The sequence below is a fragment of the Humulus lupulus genome, chromosome 8 (assembly GCF_963169125.1).
Source record: "Humulus lupulus chromosome 8, drHumLupu1.1, whole genome shotgun sequence".
Taxonomy (NCBI): Eukaryota; Viridiplantae; Streptophyta; class Magnoliopsida; order Rosales; family Cannabaceae; genus Humulus; species Humulus lupulus.
This window is the reverse complement of record NC_084800.1, coordinates 155,114,130-155,136,982: the sequence shown is the minus strand read 5'-3', so window position 1 is coordinate 155,136,982 and position 22,853 is coordinate 155,114,130. Positions and strand designations below refer to the sequence as shown.

The 22,853-nt window shown below is 45.0% G+C and overlaps 1 protein-coding gene across 1 annotated transcript in view; it reads right to left on the bottom strand.

The window, feature by feature from the left end:
• Positions 1-214: 214 nt before the first annotated feature.
• The window catches only part of LOC133796179 (uncharacterized), a 42,910-nt gene continuing 20,271 nt past the window's right edge, over positions 215-22,853 (bottom strand). The window contains exons 3-4 of the mRNA XM_062233658.1: positions 1,842-2,012; positions 215-700 (exon numbers count right to left, since the gene is read on the bottom strand). Of these exons, the coding sequence (XP_062089642.1) occupies positions 215-700; positions 1,842-2,012 (657 nt within the window). The remainder of the gene's footprint in view (positions 701-1,841; positions 2,013-22,853) is intronic.

Genomic DNA, 22,853 nt, shown 5'->3' with positions numbered 1-22,853 from the left:
TTAAAATAGAAGTAGAGACCTGAGTTTGTTGAGTTGAGCTCTCAAATCTGTTTGAGTTGTCTGAAAGTTTTAATTGAATGTAACTGAATTTTTTCTATTCTTGAATGTTCAGCTCATGGGGGAATTTATCCAACAAAATTCCCCCTAAATTCCCTAGTGAGTTGGGTAGATTAGTGCAGTAGTCTTTGAGGGTCCTAACTCATAGGTCTATGGGTTATCCATCTGTAGCAATCCTTAGTAAGTTTATGCAGTGTATAAACTTAATTAGGGTCACCCTCTTAGTACCCATATGAACATGTTTATCTTCCGTAGGAACCTTTTCAATGGCAATCTCCCTTTGTGTCACTTTCACTCTAATAAAGTGATATTTAATCTCCACATGTTTAGTCCTATCATGAAAAATAAGGATTTTGTACAGATGTATACAACTTTTATTATCAGAATATACAGTAGGTGTTCCATGTAGAATCTTAAGTTCACCCATGAGACCTTTTATCCATATAGCTTCCTTAATTGCTTCAGTAGTAGCTATATACTCAGATTCAGTAGTAGAGAGTGGTACTACCGGTTGAAGCTGAACTTTCCAATTGATACAATTTCCCCCAATCGAAAACACATAGGTTGAGGTTGATTTTCTGCTATCTCTGTCACCTGCATAATCCGCATCACTGTAGCCTTTAACTACAGTGCTAGATTGCACCTTTTATAAACTAGTGGGACTTTAGCAGATCCAACTAGATACCTAAGGAAACATTTCAAAGCAATCCAGTAAACCTTTCCTAGATTAGCCATGTATCTGCTCAACACATTGATTGCATAAGCCAAATCTAGCCTAGTACACACCATTAGATACATAACAGACCCTATACTAGGGAACTTTGTTCATAACCTCCGTTTCTTCTTGACTTGTATGACACTGAGACTTTGAGAAATGATATTGAAAGGTGATAGGTTGTTTTGCAAGTTTAGTATTTCTCATAGATAACTTGTCTAGGATCTTGTAAATGAAGTCTTTCTGGTTCAACTTTAGCACTCCTTTACTTTTGTCCCTTGTTATGGTAATTCCTAGAATCTTGGAAGCAATTCCAAGGTCCTTCATCTCGAACTCAACCTTAAGAGATCCTTTTATTCGATTACCTCACTTACTTTGTACCCTTTAAAGTATAGACATGTATCAAAATAGCTTCTTGTAAATCCTAGCTTGGATATAAAAGTGTCAAACATTTTACTCCATTGTCTAGGTGATTGTTTAAGTCCATACAAGGACTTAATCAGCTTACACACCAATTCACCCTTTCCTTTAACCTCAAATCCTTTAGGTTGTTCCATATAGATGTCCTCTTCTAGTTCTCAATGTAGGAAAGTAGTAGTTACATCCATTTGATCTATTTCCATGTTGAACTGAGTTGCTAGAGATAGTATGATCCTTATAGTCTTCTATTTGACCACCAGTGAGAATATTTCAGTATAATCTATCCCCTCTTTCTATGTGAAGCCCTTAGCCACTAGTCTAGCCTTGAATCTGACTGGTTCTTCTCTTGTTCTGCCCTCTCTCAGCTTGTACATCCATTTACATGCAACTACACTCTGTCCATTAGGTTTAGGCACAAGTTTCTAGGTTTGATTTTTCTTTAGAGAGCATATTTCTTCCTTCATTGCTTCAATCCAAGATGATGAGTCCTTTCCTGTTATTTCTTCATTATAGGATTTAGGTTCTGTCTTATTAGTTTATAAATTTATCATAAAAGCATAAGCAAGGTCTTCACTCCATATGTTGAAACTAAATCATTGTGTAGGCTTAGGAATCCTCTTAGCTCTGTCTCTAGTGAGTTATATTCTACCAATTCTTTACTGGTTTCTTCATTTGGTTCTTCACTAATAACATCAGCTTGTACCTCTAGTTGTTCAGTTTCATTTCGACCTTCCTGTATAGGTTCCACCTGATTTATAACAGGTTCATCTACCATTTGTTCCACCTGAATCACATCTGGCTGTGTCTTTGTTTGTTCCACCTAAATGGTATTAGGTTGTAGATTTAAAATGGAACCTGCATAATTATTTTCTTTATTTACACTTGCACTTGGGTTAGTATCAATTAAGTATGGAAATTCATTTTCTTTAAAAATGACATCACGGCTTATGATAGTTTTGAAACTCCCTTTTTCTCGCAGCCATAATCTATAGCCTTTAACCCCTTTAGAGATAGCCTAGAAAGATACATTTCGCAGTCCTAGGCTCTAATTTCCCAACACTTTGGTGTGCATATGCTGCACAGCCAAATACTTTCAGGTTGGAAAAATCTAGTTGTTTGCATGACCACCGTTCTTCGGGAGTTTTAAACATTATAATACTAGACAGACACCTATTTATCAAATAGATAGCTATCATATCAGCTTCTCCCCAAAACACTTTAGACAAACCAGAATTGAATAACATGCATCTAGCCTTGTTTAGGATAGTTTTATTTATTCTTTCGGCCACTCCATTTTTTTGGGGAGTTACCTAACAGTTCTATATCTCTGTATACCATTCTCTTTCCAATATGTGTCAAATTCATTATTGCAAAACTCTAGGCCATTATTTGTTCGTAAGGTTTTAATTTTTCCATTTGTGAGGTTTTCTATTAAGTTTTTCCATTGCCTAAACTTTTCAAAAGTCTCACTTTTGTGTCTAAGTTAAAATACCCAAACCTTCCTAGAGTAGTCAACTACAATAGACATGGAATAGGTACTGCCCCCATGAGTGTTAGTTTTATTTTTTGTTTGAAGAACCATGGTAACACAACGATTAAAGCAATAAAAATATCATACAATAAAACTTCAAAGTTCCTAAGCCAAATATATAGAATCTCAAAACAAAATACAACCACACTCTTTGTTGAGATCTTGGAAAGAAATATCAAGAAAACCTTTAGTTTTATAAACCCATAATGCAACCCAAAATTTGATCTTCTCCCACAAGTCCTCTACTTTGTTTTCTATATTTTAAAATATCTGACCATTCATTTCTAACTACACAACCCATATGATAACTAAAATTGTTGCTGACCCAACCTAGAAGTCCTTGTGCCTCCTCTAAGCTTGCAAGCCAGCAACTGTTTGCATTTTTTAGGCATACACCATTTGATGCTGAACTCACTCAACAATCGGTTCCATAATGACGATGTAAATGAACATTCCAAAAACAGATGGGAGAGAGATTCCCCATTGTTCTTGCAGCAAACACACTAGCCCGGTGACAAAGACTTGAAAGGCCTTTTCTTTTGCAAGATCTTGTGAACATTAAGCTTTTCCACAATTATCAACCACCCAAATATCTTGAATTGTGAGGGAACACAACTTTTCCACACTATTTTAGCCCATCCTTACAAGAAAATTTACCACTAGATCCTGGGATCCAAACTCTTGAATCCTTGAACATTCGAAATATTGGTTTCTGCTCAAGAATCTGGAGTATTTCCAAGGAATTTGGCACCTCCTTATCTCTCCAATACCTTCTAACATGGAGATTCCACCCACAATTAGAAGCTGACAATCCTTCACCCTCGACCACTACCTCTTTTATACTTGTAGTATGAGCATTAGAGATTAGTGCCAAATTAGGAAATAAGTCATTTAAGGCAACATCTCCTACCCATATATCCTCCCAAAATCTGATCCTCTCACCATTACCCACCTCGAATCGTACCAATCTTTTTCTCCCAAAATTATCATATAGTGTCGCAATACTTTTCCATGGGCTTTTGTAAGACAATCTTTCCCCTCTTTTGGTATCCCATTGATTATCAATAACCCCATATCTAATTTTTATCACTTTATGCCACAAGGACTTGTCTTCTAATGGAAATATCCACAACCATTTCATGAGGAATGCTCTGTTTCTCCACTCCAAATGACGTATTACCAACCCACCTTGAAATCTAGGTTTACACACTGTTTCCCAAGCCAACAAGTGTTTTGAGCCCAACAATTCACCTCCATCCCAAAAGATGAAAGAACAGATTGAATTAAAGTCAACCTGTCCCCTCTAGACAGGTAAGCACTCTTCCATCCATCAAGTTGTAATGACCCAACTATTTCTAAGACCTTGGACCATTAAGATTACTAGACATAGCTACTACTTAGAAGAACATATACATAAGAAAAAAAATAATAACTTTATTAAAACTTCAAACATAATATTGTGAAAATTACAAAGAACAATAGAATTTTGGTATGGTATGGGTACCCATTGTTCAAAACATAAAACATAATTTTAAACTGAAGAAAATTATTTACAAAACAAAATGCGAAAAATACATAGAAACATAATTTAAAAGAAAACTAAAAATAACGTCATCCTTGATCGACACGCAATCACTCAGTCCGTTCATCCTCAACACATATGCTAAGCTTCCAAGAATCGTTCCGCCTCCGTATCTAGTTTCCTGCATCACACTAAAAAATAAAGGAATGAGCCTAATGCCCAGCAAGGAAAATCTACTAAAAACAAAACATACATCGTAAACATAAGCATAAGACTACATCAAATACTATAAAAAAAACATAAGACTATCTAGAACATATATCTTAAGCATACACTATAAAACATATGGCTATAAAAACAACTATTACAATGGCCATCATACATCTTGGGGCTTACTAGCTAGGTAATCATATGCCCATAAATCTATGGGGCTAGTTATCTAAACAAGTCATATAAATTTATGGGGCTTGTTATCTAAAAAAATCATATGCCCAAGGAATATACTATTGGGACCTGTTATCTAAACAAGTTATTTGTTATCTAAACAAATTATATGCTTGTTATCTAAACAAATCATATACCCAAGAACTAAAACATATCATACATATACATATCATAGCATAAACACATCATAACATAACATACCATAACATAAACATAACATATAAGCACATAAAATCTATATTATTTTCCTTACCAAAACCAGGATATTTGAGAACAAGAGCGGGATTAGAACACTCCTAAAACAAAAGTTAAAATAGTGAGTATTTCTAAAGATAAAGAATAAATGTGTAAACTAAACCTTCAAGAATAAACTTACCGAGAGAGACTTTAAGTTTCAAGAACCTAATCAAGAATCAATATCAAAAGTTAGGATCTGAATAAAAGAAACTAAAGAAAACTAAAGAATTTTAAAGAACTGGACTTAAAGAATAGGAATACCTTAGTTGACCTTATGGATTGATCTAACTTCAATACCGAAATACACTAATCCTCACTTCCCAAGTATTTTATAAAGCTTAAGAATGACAAAGCTTTTTCCCAACCCAAGTGTTTATCACTCTTATGGTCTCACTAGCACCTTGGAGTCTCTGATCACAGCTTGAAGAATGAGAGGAAGAGCTGGGTACTAAGTCCTATTTATAGAGGTAAGGAATGAAACTAACCCCATTTTGATTTGAATAAAATAATGATTTTAAAATGAAAAAGAATTGAATTTTCGTCAATCAGAGGCTGACGACTCGGTCAAAAACGTTCAGAAGCAGGTCTAAGTGGTTAAGGTTTATTTTAAAATTAAAAAAACAAAGAAATTAAAAACTAACCCACCAAGGGCGATATATCGCCCCTAGATGGCGATATATCGACTCTTTCCTAGTCCCGAGCCTCCGTTCGTACGATCTTGCAATGTCAATGTATTTTTCGTATCCTTTGACAGGCGATATATTGGCTCCCATGCTGCGATATATCGGCATACGTGAATATTTTAAACATGTAATTGCACTTTTTCAGCATAATTTTAATGGGATAACTACTTTGACTGAGTCATACTATGACCCTAACAGTTTCTGGTGAATAGTAAAGCTTATATTTCTTTATTTATCATTAAAATACTTAATTCCTCAATAATCATGCTTATGACAAGTGTCATATTCTTATTGGCTCTATCTAAATCTTAGGTTATAATGAATAATATATCTAGGACCAGCAATATTAATAAACCTTATGTTATAATTTATATTCTCAAACTATAGGCTAAACTTATAAAATCTATTATTGTTGCTAAGAGTGTTCAACGAAGTCCCGGTTTGAACCAGAATCCACAGTAATAAACATACTATAACTAATACTAGTTATTACTATCTAACTACTACTATCTAGCTAGCTATGTAAAATTTTGGGACTCTACACAAGCGTTCTGGCACATTTGGCCACCACAGGTTCCCAGAATGCTTGCTTCTTAGGATTTCCCTTAAGGGTAATCCCAAGTGTTAATGCTCACAATCTAATCAAGAGAAAAGATGAGGCCGAGGCAAGGCCCTTGGGCCACCGTCGTCTCGGGAAGCCATCGCACCTCACCACACCCCTCTCGCGAGGCCATCATCCGCGCGCATCAGGCCAACACATGGGCGAGGCCATCCCGCGAGGCTACCCCTCTCGCGAGGCCTTCATCCGCGCGCATCAGGCCAGGGGCGAGGCCTCCATCCCGCGAGGCCATAACATGGGCGAGGCCACCCATCTCGCGAGCCCACCAACCGCCGTGCATCTCGCGAGGCCTCCATCCTGCGAGGCCAACATATGGGCGAGGCCACCCATCTCGCAAGGCCACCAGGCGCCGTGCATCTCGTGAGGCCGACGTAGGGGCTATCACCAAGCGAGGCCCTCGGCCACCTTCCATCCCGCGAGGCCAACACATGGGCGAGGCCACCCATCTCGCGAGGCCACCAGGCGCCGTACATCTCGCGAGGCCCTCGGCCACCTTGCATCTCGCAAGGCCGACGTAGGGGCTAGCACCAAGTGAGGCCCTCGGCCACCTTCCATCCCGCGAGGCCAACGCATGGGCGAGGCCACCCATCTCGCGAGGCCACCAGGCGCCGTACATCTCGCGAGGCCCTCGGCCACCTTGCATCTCGCGAGGCCGACGTAGGGGCTAGCACCAAGCGAGGCCGTCAACGGCACTTCGTGTGCAGCTCTGCGCGAGGCCCATCGCGCGTGCGCCCTCGAGAGGCCCTTCGGGCCATCATTTTCTCAGGAGGTCGTCGCCCTTTCACCCCACGCATCTGGGTCCAAGCCACACCGCAAGGGAGGCCACGCAAGGGAGGCCTTGCGAAGGAGGCATCTCGCCTCGCCCACTTAGACGCCTGGCGAGGCCACGTGCTTATCACCTATGCCCGTGGGTGGCCTCGGGGTGTTTCAAGCATCTCATACCAAGGACCCAAGATCTCCACCTCGCACCAAGGGTCCCATTCCTTACACCTTGGGATCCTTATGCTTAGGAGATCTAGTACGAGTCGAATGGGACATATTTGTACACCCAAGTACTGAGTACGAATATCAGTGCCAGTGAGACTGCTGGGGTAAGGATCATGGTCCGTACGTCTACAGCCATAGGTCAGAGCCGACACCACTACCTCCTGCGCCACTACGCCTGCCACCACGCATCAGATATGGGTACAGACAAATAGTGGAGACATCCCCCTGACACCTGCTTCTGTACGGGATGTACGACCACAACCTCTGAAGCCACCCCCCTGACACAGTACATATGTAACACTTGGTCTCCTGGACCACTATGTACCTAAGGCCATTAGAGCCTGCTATAAAATGAACTGTCAGACCACCTGAAAGGGGGTTGGAAATTTTACTGTAGCAGAGGCTTAACTGTGAATGAAAGACTGAATTCTCCATTATTGTTCTATCATTGTTCTTGAGTTATTGTTCAAAATTTTATAGCTTTCCGATTAGTGATCTTGATTGGATAATTTTTCCAACTCAACTTAGTTGACGAGTTCTCACCGTCAACAGTTTGGCGCCGTCTGTGGGAACGTTAGTTTCAAGCTACTGTTCCACCATTGTTTCCGACAAGAAGAAGATGCCAAGACGCTCGAAGCGACTGAGGGAGCCGCGGGAGGTAGAGGTTCACCTGAGTGGAGTCCAGCTGAAGGCCTCCATGAAGGACGCTCCTCCACACAGAGACGTGGAGCCCCCGAAAGACCCTGAAGTTCACGGAGGTGATAGGGTGGCCTCATCACTAGCCGCTACACCTGAAGGAAGTCCTCCAAGTTCCCCACCGGTAAACGCTGACGAGTTCCCTCCTCCAAAACCGCCACAGGCACCAAACTCCGGCCGGCAAGACCCAGGCCCTTCTGCCCGTAGGCATGATAAGCACCCCCAGGTCCACTCTGTATGCTCGAGTTCGAAATCCCGGTTTTACGAAGAGGAAATACGTGAGCTCCACCGTAAGAACCAAAGGTTGGAAACCACCTTGGAAAACATGCAAGAGGTCCTTAACGGCCTGTTGCAGGGTAAGTCAAGCGTAACTTTGCCTAAGAGGAAGGAGAAGGGCAAGGATGGGGTGGAGACCACTGTACCGGTAGATGATGGGAGAACCCGACATTCAACCAGTAACACCCCCCTGACGAAGCAACGTAATCACCACGAACCGCCTAAGCAGGCCCAGAAGCCAGCGTCGAGGACCAACGCTGCCCCTCGCAATGAGGATGAGGTCACCTCCAAAAGAGCACCCTCAGACTTGCGGGAGGAGCTCAATAAGAAGAGGGCGGGCAAAGGGACCACGCCCCCTGTGGCGCCTTGAGAAGGCAAGGGAAAGGCAGATCCTACCCTGTCCGCTTTGAGGGACACTCTCAGCAATATGAGGCAGGACCTAGACACGGAGTGGAGGAGCCTGCGGAGCCTGCGGAGCAAGATCGTCACCGCGTCAGGCGGCCAGGCCTTTGAGGAGGACTTCAACCATGAGTCACCCTTTGTGAGAGAAATTCAGGCAATTCGGCTCCCTGCCAATTTTAAAGAGCCCAATATGACCCCTTACGAAGGGAACAAGGATCCGAAGTACCACCTGGATGAGTTTAATGATCTGATGAATCCGAGGGGGATCGGAAGTGGTGCCAGGTGCCATTGCTTCGCTGTTACTCTGAAAGGACCCGCCTACAAATGGTTCAAAAGACTAAGGCCGGGGTCCATCAGGTACTGGCAGCAGTTTTCTGACGAATTCCTCCAACAGCACCATGCCGTGCGGGACTACACGATGCCGGGTACTAGCCTGGCCAACGTGAAGCAAGGGGAGAATGAAAACCTAAAGAGCTACATTCACCGGTTCAATATGGAGGCCGCAAAATTGGGAAGCCTAACGCGCCGAGAGTTAAAAATGGCCATTATCGCTGGAGTGCTCCCAGGAAGCAAGTTGTGGGACAACATGTTGAAGAGGGAAGTCACCGACTTAGATGACTTCTATGAGAGAGCGCAGAAGTACATCCGTGTGGAGGATGGCCACGCAAACCTAAAGGCGGGGAAGGAGGAGCCCCACGCGAAGCCCCCAACTAACGACGGATCGAATGTAGCGAAGAAGAAAAGAACGTACAATGGGCCAAGAGATGACCAGCAAAGGAAAACCAAACGAGGGGGTGATCATAGGCAAACGGCTTGTACTTACTATACGAACCTCACGGATACCAGGGAGCATATTTACATCACCAACGAAGATCGAGTACCCTTCAAAAAGCCCCCACCAATGAGAAAGGATCGGTCCAAAAGGGACCCCAGTAGATACTGCCAATACCACAAGGACATCGGACACACCACTGCAGAGTGTATCCATCTGAAGGAGGAAATTGAGGAGCTTATCCGTCGGGGGCACTTGGGCCGCTATGTCAGGAGAGAAAGGCAAAGGCCAGAGGACGAGCCCACAGCACCCCAGGCACAAGAGTGAGCCCCAGAAATACAGGGGGAGGTCCGAACCATTTTTGGAGGTCCAGGATTTGGGGGAGACTCTAAGAAGGGGCGAGATAGATATGCAAGAGAGGCTCGGCGAAGTCCGCCTCCCTGCGTCATGAGCTTAGAACAACAACTCCCGAAGAGTTTCAAGGGGGAAAATGACTCGATAACGTTCACTGAGGAGGACGCACGGGGGGTACACTTTCCCCACAATGATCCGCTAGTGTTGACAGTTCAATTGGCAAATATGCGTGTGCATTGAGTGCTAGTGGACAACGGGAGCTCGGTGGACATCCTATATCGCCCTGCTTTGGAAAAGATGGGACTGGGCATTCGTCACATGAAGTCCTGCCAGTTGTCCCTATACGGATTCACAGGGGACTCAGTGCAACCCCTTGGAATGATCGAATTGACACTTACCATGGGGGTGCAACCTCGGCAGACTACAGTAATGTCTAACTTTGTTGTAGTAGATTGTGCATCAGCTTTCAACGCGGTATTGGGGAGACCCTCCCTAAGAGAATTGAAAGCCATAACTTCAATATATCACTTGGTTGTCAAGTTCCTGACTCCAGGAGGGGTCGCTAGTATGAAGGGAGAACAAAAGGAGGCGAGGGAGTGTTACAACACCTCACTCTGCACGCCTGCAAAACCGCGTGAGCCAATGGCCATGGTGGTACATGAGGCGCTATGTATGCCCACAGGGGGTCCGCAGGAGCTGGACCCTCGGGTCGTGGATGAGTCAAGAGCAGAACCAGTAGAAGAAGTAGAGGAGGTTACGGTGACGGAGGAACCCCTAAGGAAATTGAAGATAGGGAGAAGCCTGCAAGGTGACGTGAAGGAGGAGTTGATGAAATTTTTGAAAGATAATCTAGACGTGTTTGCATGGAGTCATGAGGACATGGTGGGCATAGACCCTAGTGTTATGTGCCACCACTTGAACATCTCCCCAGAAGCAAGGCCCGTCCGGCAAAAGAAGCGGGCGCTAGACCCAACAAGATACATAGCATTAAAGGAGGAGGTTGACAAGTTGAAGGCCAACGGGTTCATCCGTGAGTCTTTCTACCCTGTGTGGGTATCGAACCTAGTACTCGTGCCGAAGCCGAATGGGAAGTGGAGAACTTACGTCGATTTCACGAACTTGAATAAAGCTTGTCCTAAGGATAGCTTCCCACTTCCCAGGATAGATTAGCTAGTAGATGCGACGGCAGGACATGAGTTACTAAGTTTCATGGACGCCTACTCAGGGTACAACCAAATCCCAATGAACCCGGCAGATGAAGAGCACACGTCATTCATTACAGACAAAGGGCTCTACTGTTACAAGGTGATGCCCTTCGGGCTCAAAAACGCGGGAGCCACCTATCAGAGGCTGGTGAATAAAATGTTCGCCAATCAGATAGGAAGGAATATGGAGGTGTATGTGGATGACATGTTAGTGAAGACCAAAGAATTAGCAGAGCTCAATAAAGACCTTGGTGAGATGTTTGACACACTCAAGAAATACCGGATGAAGTTGAACCCAGTCAAGTGCACCTTCGGGGTATCCTCAGGAAAATTCTTGGGCTTCATGGTCAATTCCAGAGGCATCGAGGCCAATCCTGACAAGATAAAGGCACTAATAGAGATGAGCCCGCCAAAGAATAAGAAGGAGGTGCAGTGCCTAACGGGAAGGGTGGCGGCCCTTAATAGGTTTATCTCAAGGTCCACCGACAAGTGCTTCCCATTCTTTGACATCCTCAAAGGGAGCAAGAAGTTCGCTTGGGATGAAAGATGTGAGGAAGCATTTGTCAAGTTGAAAGAGCACCTGGGGAAGCCACCCCTGTTGGCAAAGCCAGAGAGGGGCAAGAAGCTGTACCTGTACTTGGCAGTGTCTGAGCATGCCATTAGTGTAGCCCTGGTTAAGGGAGAGAAGAAGCAGCAACAACGCGTATACTATATCAGCAAGCATTTGGTGGACGCGGAGAACCGGTATCCAGAGATCGAAAAATTGGCCTATGCGCTAGTGGTGGCGTCGAGGAAGTTGAGGCCTTACTTCCATGCACATACAATTGAAGTCCTAACAGATAGTCCTTTGAGACAGGTCTTACATAAGCTCGAGACTTCGGGGAGACTAATGAAATGGTCGATTGAGCTAAGTCAATTTGATATTGTATACACTCCAAGGGCTTCCATCAATGGACAGGTGCTGGCAGATTTTATTGTAGAGCTCACCCATCAGTCGAATGAAGGAAGGAATGAAGAAGGGGAGCAGCCTATTACGGAGGAAGAGCTAGGAGGTTTAGAGGAGTGGAGTTTGCATGTTGATGGGGCGTCAAATGAAGGAGGATCAAGAGTGGGCATCATGATGACTGGGCCCGAGGGACATAGAATGTATTGCGCAATCCAATTTGGGTTTGAGGCCTCCAATAATGAAGCAGAGTACGAGGCGTTCTTAGCTGGCCTGCGTTTAGCCCAGGAACTGAGAGTGACGCGCCTTCAAATCTTCAGTGACTCTCAATTGGTAGTATGCCAAGTAAAGGGGGAATACCAGGCGAGGGGACCCAAGATGGCAGCCTACTTGGAGAAGGTGAAGAGCTATCTGGGACGGTTGGTGGCATATACTATAGAGCAAATCCCCAGAGAAAAGAACACCCATGCCGATGCACTCACAAAGCTGGCATCTACCAAGGATGGTGATATCTTGGAATCAATACCCGTGGAGTACTTACCAAAGCCCAGCATCGAAGGCGCGGACGTGCACATGATTAGTGTCCCAAAGGAATCATGGACCAAGCCAATCAAGAGGTACCTGGAAGAAGGAACCTTGCCTGCGGATAAAAACGAGTCCCAGAGGTTGGTGTACAAGGCCGCAAGATACACCCTGGTAGATGGGGTCCTTTACAAAAGAGGATTCTCAATTCCACTCCTGCGGTGTGTAGAAGAGGAGGAGGCGTTGAAAGTGTTACAGGAGATACATGAGGGAGAGTACGGCAACCACGAGAGCGGACCCTCCACGGCTAGGAAGGCCATGAGACAAGGATACTACTGGCCTTCCATGGAGAAAGATGTGCATGACTTTGCCACGAAATGCGACAAATGCCAGAGGCACGCCAACTACCCTCAGAAACCCCCATGCGAACTGACCAGCATGACCAGCCCCTGGCCCTTCGCTATCTGGGGGATAGACTTAATCAGCGCTCTTCCCACAGGCAGGGGTGGAGCGAAGTACGCGGTGGTGGCAGTGGATTATTTCACTAAGTGGGTAGAAGCAGAACCCCTTGTGAAGATAACCGCCAAGCACATCACCTCTTTCGTCAATAAATTCATTGTTTGTAGATATGGAGTACCCTACAAGATTATTTTCGACAATGGTACCCAGTTCGAGGGAGGAGCTTTCGATGAATATTGTAGGTAAAGAGGCATAAGGAGGAGTTTCTCCGCGGTTGTGCACCCCCAGGCCAATGGGAAAGTGGAGGCCATAAACAGGGTCCTTAAGAAGAACCTGAAGACAAAGCTAGAAAAGATGAAGGGAGCCTGGGCAGATGAGCTACCAAATGTGCTGTGGGCTTACAGAACCACCCCACGCAAGACTACTGTGGAGTCCCTATTCTCCTTGGCCTATGGGTGCGAGGTCGTGCTCCCAGTCGAAATGCGAGTCGAGTCCCACAGGGTACAGGCATATGGAGACGAAGCCAACCGTGTAGCCCTGGCCAAAAGCTTAGACATGCTTGAGGAGAAGAGAGAAAAAGCACAAATGAGGGTGTCGGTGTACCAGCAGCGCGCTGCAAGGTACTACAATTCGAGGGTGCAGGAGAGAACTTTCAGAGTTGGTGACCTGGTGCTAAGGAAGGTACTCCCTAACACACGAGACCCAGGCGCAGGAGTGCTGGGGGCGAATTGGGAGGGGCCCTACCAGGTTGCTTAGTGCGTCCCCCCGAACACTTACAAGCTGGCTCGCATGGACGACACCATCATACCCCGAGCATGGAACGCAGAGCACCTGAGGAAGTACTACCAGTAAGGCGCCCATGTCCGAGGGTAAAAAGAACAAGTGTTGCACGCTGTCTTAATATGATAGGGAGAAATCAAAGAGGTTACTTAGATAGCCTCCTAAGTAGGTGTGAGTCTTTTTATTTTTGTTTTATATGAAAACCTCAAATGTACCGTTGCAACTATTTGTATGAGACTGTTTATTATGAATGTGATGAATGGAACTGCATGTTATGGGTAAAACTGTTCGCAACCTCATGTATTATTTTCCTTCGCAACGTGAGCATCAGCCAAAGTGCCTGCGGAAATAAATTTCACCAGACACTTGGGGGGAAGGATAGGAGGCGACAGCAGGCGGCTAGCAAAGGGAACCTAAAAAGGGCCCTATAACAAAGGATCCTAAAAAGGGACCCCTTGCCCTCCTAAAAACGAGACCCCTAAAAGGGACCATCTACCAAAGGACCCCTAGCCCTCCTAAAAAGGAGGCCCCTAAAAAAAAAAAAAAAAAAGAGGACCCTCTACCAAGAGTATCCTAAAAAGGGCCCTCTATCAAGAGGAAGTGACCCAAAACCAAAGAGACCCCCTATACTAGGGCGTTAAACGAAGTCCTTACAAGGCATCCCTTTGGATCGCAAGGATTAGCTACCCTTATGAACACCAAGGGAGGCCATAGGGACTTACAAAAAATGTATGGTGACGAAAATAATAATAAGTCTAGAGAGGCCACCAAGCCGCCTAGCCAAAAAGGGTCCCAAAGGAGACCCTTGAAAAAATAGTACTATGAATAACGACGAGAAGGACGCTTCTCGCAAAGAAATAATAAGCGCGCGCAAGAAAAACATAAAAGGATAACTAAGACCCAAGGGGTCAAAATATCCTTATAGAAGCAACCAAGAGGCACCAAAAGAGGTCCCAGTGAATCCTCTCGCATGGGCTCCAAAGGACCTCCAGCCTGATAGATAAAAGAGGGGAACCAACCAAACCCCATCATACAGGCTTAAAAGGGCCTCAAATGCAATAGAACAAGAAATAAACAGCAACATATGTATTTATACATTAGAAAAAAAAAGGAGTTCTCGAGATAGTACAAGAGTTACCAAAAGAAAAGTAGCACTGATAATGATATTACAAAGTAAAAAGAAAACAAAAAAGGAGCAAGACTATTTCAAGGCCTCCTATAGTGGGCACTCCACCAGGCTGCTCGGGCAACGGCCTGTTCACCAAAAGAGGAGAAGTCGAAGTTGGGATCCTGCCTCCATACATTGTAAAGAGCACGATCTATAGACTTGCGCTCGGTGATGATCCTCTCCGCCTCCAAAGAAGCCCTCGCTGCCTCAAAGGAAGCCCTCTCCGCCTCCAAGGAAGCGTTCTTCTCCTGAGCCGACTGTAGTTCGGCCCTAAGGGTCTCAACTTCGGTCTCGAGTCTCTCCTGCGACGCAGCCGCAGCGGCCTTGGCCCCCTGGAGCTCGCGCTCCAAATGTCTAGCCTTGCCCTTTAGTTCCTTGATCTTGGCCTTCACCTTCTCCCTCTTCGAGAACAAGTTGGCAGACTTAGTCCGGGCCTTTGACAACTGGACCTTGGTTTCGCTAAGCTCATTTTCGAGCTCCTGGACCCGGGCCATGAGGCAGTCCCTCTCAGCAGTAGATGCGGAGAGGACGTCAGACGTGTCAGCATGCCGAAGAGACACGATGTAGATCTGCACAAGAAAGTGATAGCGTCAGCGATAAGTAACAAAAAGAAAAACACATGTACATCTATACATAATACTAATCGACGCAAGGTGCAAGACCTCACCCAGGCCGTGGCACGCCTTAGGGTTTCCCCAAGGTCTGGTTGAGTCATATTCCCTAGACCCCTCCAGTCGGAGACAGGGAGACCCGAGGCAATGTGAATGAAACGCTGCGCATAGGTGGAAGCCATCCTAGTCACCCAAGGCTCCGCCTCCACGCTAGGAGCATCTTGTTGAACAGGAACGGATGACCCGCTCGCCGAAGCAGGAGGAGGCGCAGGGAAGGAGAAAAACTGAGACCCTGGCACATTAGAAGGGGGCTCCGCGAGGTCGATGAAATCAGCATCTGGTAAGCCAATATCATGAGGGACCTGAGGGAAGGCGTCACAGCCATCAAGGCCAGGGGGAGCGTAACATCCCACTGCGGCCTGCGGGTCCAGAGATTGAAAGGCCATGTCCTGGTCATGGGAGCCATAGGGAGGGCATCCCCCGGGGGACAGGGGGCACTGATGAGATCCCCCACATTCGAGGGGGGCATCCTCCATCTCCTCCTCGGCCTCACCGTCGTGTAGGGACGACCCAGCCGACATAGCCATAGCCTTCTTAGACCCAGTAACTGACCACAGGAGCTTGGGGTCAGAGACCGGGGACAGCTGATGGCGGTTGAGGTTCGCCACAGTAAATAGGACCGCCGCCTTCTTCAGGGCGGAGTCTGCATTAATGAGCTTGTTTATGGCCTCCGCCTCCGGCCCAATGATCGAGGGATCAGCAAATTGCCCTGCAAGATCCACGCCAATGTCAGTACAAGTAAGAGTGCAAAATAGTAAGTTCTAATAAGAAGATGAAAAAGACCGGGATACTTACTAGAGCCGGCGCGAAAGCCTTCACGAACCGAGAGAGGCCCCTCTACCCAGAAAAAGTCTTGTTTCCAAGGCCCTGTGTTGGACACTGAGCCCTCTATTAAGGGGAGCTCGTTTTTGGACTTCTGCAGGTAGTAGAAGCCCTTGGACTTGTGCACTCCCATGAGGTTATACAGAGAATGCACCTCCTACGCCGTCGGGGCGCATTTGACGTTTCCCATGAACCAAATGAAAAGGCAACTTAAAGTCAACCAACTGTTGGGCGACAGTTGAAGAGGGGCCAAATCGAAGTAATTGAGAACTGCCACGAAAAACTGGTGCAAAGGAATGGTGCCACCTGCCTTCAAAATCTGCTCACTCAAAGCCACAAAACCCTTCTCAGGGTAATCGGCCCGGTATGCCTCCTGGGGAGCATATAGGGCGTATTCTGGAGCAATACGGTAGTGCTTCACGATCTCCGTCAATTTATTCGAAGACACACGGGACACTAGGCTGGATGCTAGTGGAGGGGCGTCGTCCTCTTCCTGGACGGACACCTGTCTACGTGCTTTCGGCATATCTGCAAAATGAAAAGAAATATGTGAGGAAGAGGCAGAACACTTAACCCTCCATTTTTTCTTCCTAGGAAGAGTTTTCCATCGAGGGAGCGATGGCGGAAGCACTAAGCTAGGATAAACTGAGACTAGGGGCTGGGGAGAGGAGCTAGCAGCCCTATGACCGTCTTCAGGCGAGGAGGGAGTGGGAGGTTGTAACGCCCTGGATATCCAAGACCGTTACACTGTGTGTTTATAAAGTGCCGAACTTGCTAGACAAGTCATTTAATTAAAAGCCGTGTTGCATAAACTACAAAGGAACTAGGGTTACAAGCGTTTTGGTCTCAAAAGCAACATTTTTCATTAAGAAAAATTATCTGATTACACAGGACCCCAAAAATACAAGTGTTAAGACCGTTTATAGAAGTTGTAAGACTCAGATACAATAACCAGCCATACTAAGGCAAAACAAGCAGTTAGGTAGTCCCTGTCCTGATCCACTCCTCGATCATGGTGATCGAACAGCTGGCTATGTACATTCCACCTTGGAGCTCTCCACCTCAGGCTTGGTCCAGCTTGCCCTTGCCTTTACCTGCACCACGTAGCACCCATGAGCCAAGGCCCATCAAGAAAACACAGTATCAATAGAGCATAAGCAATTATCAGACATGTCAATATCTCACGTTGCATCACATAGCCTCAGTCAAATAACCATTCAATATAGTCAAGTATTCCACATACTAGGCATATCAACTCCTAGCATGTACAGTTTATAAACGATAACCAGGGCTAGCGCTCACAGGCTGCTCCCTCTGTTATCCCAGTGTTCATGGTTCCCAGTGGCCAAATCGCGCTCTGTGCGCTAATAGTATGTACGACACCCTTAGGCCGCTTTTACATGTCCCATGGTGTAATACCAACGTTGACACGATACAATTCTCGGGAGCACTTAGTCCCATCACAAACATATAACCGAGTGCAGTTTTCTTACCTTTAGCTTTCAGATGAATTAGCTACGGGCGACACTCCTTGAGCGCGATCCGATCCTCAAGTCCTAGCTAGACACCTAGTCACAACCATAAGGAAAGACACAATTACAACCTTAAATGAGTTTCTAAGCCAAGTTCTAGTACTCGGAATATTGAACTTCACCAAATATAATAAAAGACTCAACCCCGAGCACCTTAGTTTAAATTTCCAAGCCTAAAATCTTAAGATCCCAAAATCCCTTAAGCGCCGCGGCATAGGCCACCCATGCCGCGGCATGACCCCTAAACAAAACCCCCAAAGGCTCAAAAACAGGTAAGGGCCGCGGCATTGCTTGGGCCATGCCGCAGCCCGCCCTTCTTCTTCAGCGTGCAACATTTTCGAAGGCCCGACCCTTCGAACCCAGAAAAAACCACCATTTTCAAACTCTAAACCTCACCTTAAACCATCCCAAAGCCCCCAACTCAAAACCAATTAATAATAACAACATTAGAATGATTTAGACAACACAATCCAACCAAAAATCCAGCCTAAGACTCACAAAAACCCCAATTCCAACTTCTGAAATTTCAAACCTACAGAACTCAAAACCAGCCATGAAAACTCTCAAATTCAACCATCAAATTGTAAATTAAACCTTACCTCAGCTGTAGAATCGATTCTCCAAGAGTCCCCTGACCTATCTTCAAATTTTCAAGCCTCAATCCCACCTTAAATTCCAAAACCATAGATATTTAAAACTCAGCCTTTTTCTTTAAATTCCTAACCTTAGAAACGAAAATTCAGAACTTACCTTAGCTCTATCTCAGATCTTGATCAGTTCCTGAGCTAATCCTCCTATTTATTCCCTTCAATTCCCAAGAACACAGCTCAATTCCAACTATTTCCTCTCAAATTCAGAAGTTCTTCCTTAGCCAAGAGAAGAGAGAGAAAGAGAAAGAGAGTTAGGGTCGGTTTATAATTTTCTGTCTAGTATCTTCCTAAGTCTTCCAAGTATACCCTTAGTTTATTAAACTAATTCCAAAGCTCGGGGTGCCGGAAGCGTCCCCGAGGCCAAAACGGTAAAATCCCCCAATAATCCAGCCTAGACATCCTAACCTCAAATATATCTCCAATTATCTATTTTTATCACCCGATAGTCTAAATCACTACCCGATACCTAAAGTACCCCTGACTTGTCCAAAGTCAATTATAATGCCCCGTTGTGACTTTTCCTGCTATCTAGCCCTAGGATCGCCTCGAGTCGCCGGCTGCAGAATTATCCACATCATAATGTGGTTCTCACATATATCTCAAACATATATATCATATCATCATATAATATCACTAATTATCATACACACACTATTAATCATACATTTACGCATTTAAATCAATAACATTCATTTTAATCCCAGTTATGCCCTCCCGGCACACCAATCAAGGCCCTTAAGCCTTAATAGCTAATTTGGGTCGGTACAACTATCCCCTCCTAATGAGAATTTCGTCCTCGAAATTTACCTGAACAACTCCGGATACTGATCTCGTATAGCTGTCTCAAGCTCCCAGGTCGCCTCCTCGACCTTACTATTCCTCCACAGCACTTTCACCAGAGGAATCGTCTTATTCCGCAACACTTTAACTTTTCGATCCAGGATCTGAACCGGTTGCTCTTCATAAGCCAAGTCTGCCTGTAACTCCAGATCTCCATGCCTCAACACATGAGTCACATCTGAGACATACTTCCGAAGCATGGAGACATGGAACACGTCATGAACTCCAGACAACAATGGCGGCAAGGCTAACCTGTACGCCACCTGACCAATCCTTTCCAGGATCTCGAATGGTCCAATGAATCTAGGGCTCAGCTTGCCCTTCTTACCAAACCTCCTCACCCCTCGCAGAGGTGAAACTCGAAGAAAGACGTGGTCACCAACCTAAAACTCCACGTCCCCACGCTTAGGATCAGCGTAGCTCTTCTGCCAACGCATGGGGAGGCCACCCATCTCGTGAGGCCCTCGGCCACCTTGCATCTCGCGAGGCCGATGTAGGGGCTAGCACCAAGCGAGGCCATCAACGGCACTTAGCGTGCAGGTCCGCGCGAGGCCCATGGCGCGCGCGCCCTCGAGAGGCCCTTCGGGCCATCGTTTTTTCAGGAGGCCGTCGTCCCGTCACCCCACGCATCTCGCCTCGCCCACTTAGATGCTTGGCGAGGCCACGTGCTTATCACCTATGCCCGTGGGTGGCCTTGGGGTGTTTCAAGCATCTCATACCAAGGACCCAAGATCTTCACCTCACACCAAGGGTCCCATTCCTTACACCTTGGGATCCCTATGCTTAGGAGATCCAATACGAGTCGAATGGGACATATTTGTACATCCAAGTACTGTGTACGGATATCAGTGCCAGTGAGACTGCTGGGGTAAGGATCATGGTCCGTACGTCTACGGCCATAGGTAAGAGCCGACACCACTACCTCCTGCGCCACTACGCCTGCCACCACGCATCAGACATGGGTACAGACAAGTAGTGGAGACATCCCCCTGACACCTGCTCCTGTACGGGATGTACGACCACAACCTCTGAAGCCACCCCCCTGACACAGTACATATGTACCACTTGGTCTCCTGGACCACTATGTACCTAAGGCCATTAGAGCCTGCTATAAAATGAACTCTCAGACCACCTGAAAGTGGGTTGGAAATTTTACTGTAGCAGAGGCTTAAGTGTGAATGAAAGACTGAATTCTCCATTATTGTTCTATCATTGTTCTTGAGTTATTGTTCAAACTTTTACAGCTTTCCGATTAGTGATCTTGATTTGATAATTTTTCCAACTCAACTTAGTTGACGAGTTCTCACCGTCAACACCAAGTATTCCAGAGGCCATTGAACCTTTTTACATCCTATGTTTCGAGCCAAAGATTCAACTGACTCCACGTCCATATTCAACCCAAGTAACAGACTTTTGTGCAAATTTATTTTCATCCCTGATAGAGCGTAGAAGACCTTCAAAATGTCTAGCAGGTTCTAAATTGAACTCTCGTCTTTCACAAAGAATACTGTATCATCTGCAAATTGAAGGTGACTTACTATGACCGTCTCTCTTGCGATGAGAAATCCGTGGGGAAGAGATGACTCAACGACTCTATCTACCATTCTTCCTAAAATATCAACCACAACAGTGAACAAGAAAGGGGATAGGGGATCACCCTGCCTAAGACCCCTAGTTGCAAAAAACTTCCCTCTAGGTCTCCCATTTATGAAGATAGATTATGAGACAAAGGAAAAACAACCCGTCACCCATCTCCTCCATTTTTTTCTGAAGCCCCTTTTTGCTAATTCCGATTCTAGGAAGTCCCACTCAACATAGTCATAATCTTTCTTAAAATTGATTTTGAATACCAGTCCACTTCTTCCTTTACTTCTATATTCCTCCACAGCCTCATTAGCTACCAAAACGGAGTCTAATATATGTTTCCCGTCTACAAAAGCACACTGAGATTCTTATATTGTGTCAACAAGAACCCCCCTCAGCCTGTAGGACAGAACCTTGGAAATAATCTTGGCCTATAATCTTTGATCTTGCAACTGTTTAACTTTTTGGGTATGAGGCAGATGTATGTTTCATTCATCCTTCCTTGGATGATTCCATCTTCTGAGAACCTTCTGAATACCTCCATCAGGTCTTCCTTCAATACTTCCCAGTTAACTTGGTACACTGCCATTGTGAAGTCATCTAGGCCTGGCACTTTATCCTATCCCCATTACAATTAAACACTACTTGTTTAATTTCCTGCTCCTCAAAGGGTCTCTCAAGATGTTCTGCTAAATACTCCAGTATTGTCTTCCAATCAATTCCTTAAATGGCTAATACGCTTCTTTCAGATGATTTATAAAGATTGGATTAAAAGTTGGTTATTTCACTCACTATATCATCCTCATTATGTAATATTGATTCATCATCTTTCTCAATCCTAGATATGAAATTCTTAGCTTTTCTAGCACTTAGGATATTATGGAAAAACTTTGAGTTTGCATCTCCCTCTTTAGCCCATCTACATCTTGATTTCAACCATAGCCCTCTTTCCTCCTCAGAGAAATCTGCTGCCATTCTTTTTTTATTCTACTTCTTTCTTCTACTAATTGTGAGTTCTACTTGCCCCTCTCCTCTAACCTGTCAAGCTCTGTGATTCGCCTCTCTAATGCTTGTTCCAAGAATCTTTTACTTCCAAATTCCTTCTTACTCCAATCTTTGACCTTTCCTTTAACTTGTTTCAACTTTTCCATAAATTTGCACCCTGGCCATCCTACTGCTCGTGCATTCTTCCACGTCTTTTCAAATTCCTTATTGAAGGAACTATGTTCTAACCATGAATTGTCAAAACGAAAAGGACTAGGTCCCCACGATGGCGGATTGGAGTCAAGAACTATCAATTTGTGGTCTGATACGATCCTTACATGGACTTCCTGTCTAACAATTGAGTTAACTCATTCCATTTGTTAGTGAATAGAAATCTATCCAATCTGCATCATATGGGTTGTTGTCTAAAATCTGACCATGTGTACATTATTCAGTTTGGGATCTATTAGTCGCAATTCCCTCATTAGGTCGTCAAAAAGTTTCATACTTTTCATAGTAGAACTGCTATTCAACTTTTCTTGTACTCTCCGAACCACATTAAATTCACCCCCCTCAACACCATATTTCTCCACAAATTACACTTAACCCCGTTATTTCATCCAAGAAAGATGATCTCTCCCCATATCTATTTGGGCCATACACCCCTGAGAACAACCAAGGATCTTTACCTTCTGCTTCGATCAAGACTGATATTGAAAACTCTCAAACTAATGAATAAATCACTTTTATATTTCTCATGTCCCATTACTTTCCCATATACACCTCTTGTCTTCTTGTATATCCACTTACACCCTATGGGCTTGACATCTTCAGGTGGATCCACTTCCCAGACAAAATTGGAATACATCAATTCCATTACTTGGTTCATGGCTTCTTGCCATTCTCCTTTTCAGGATCATCCATTGCTTCTTTAAAGGTTAATGGATTGCCATTGTCTATGTTAGAAACAAGGACATG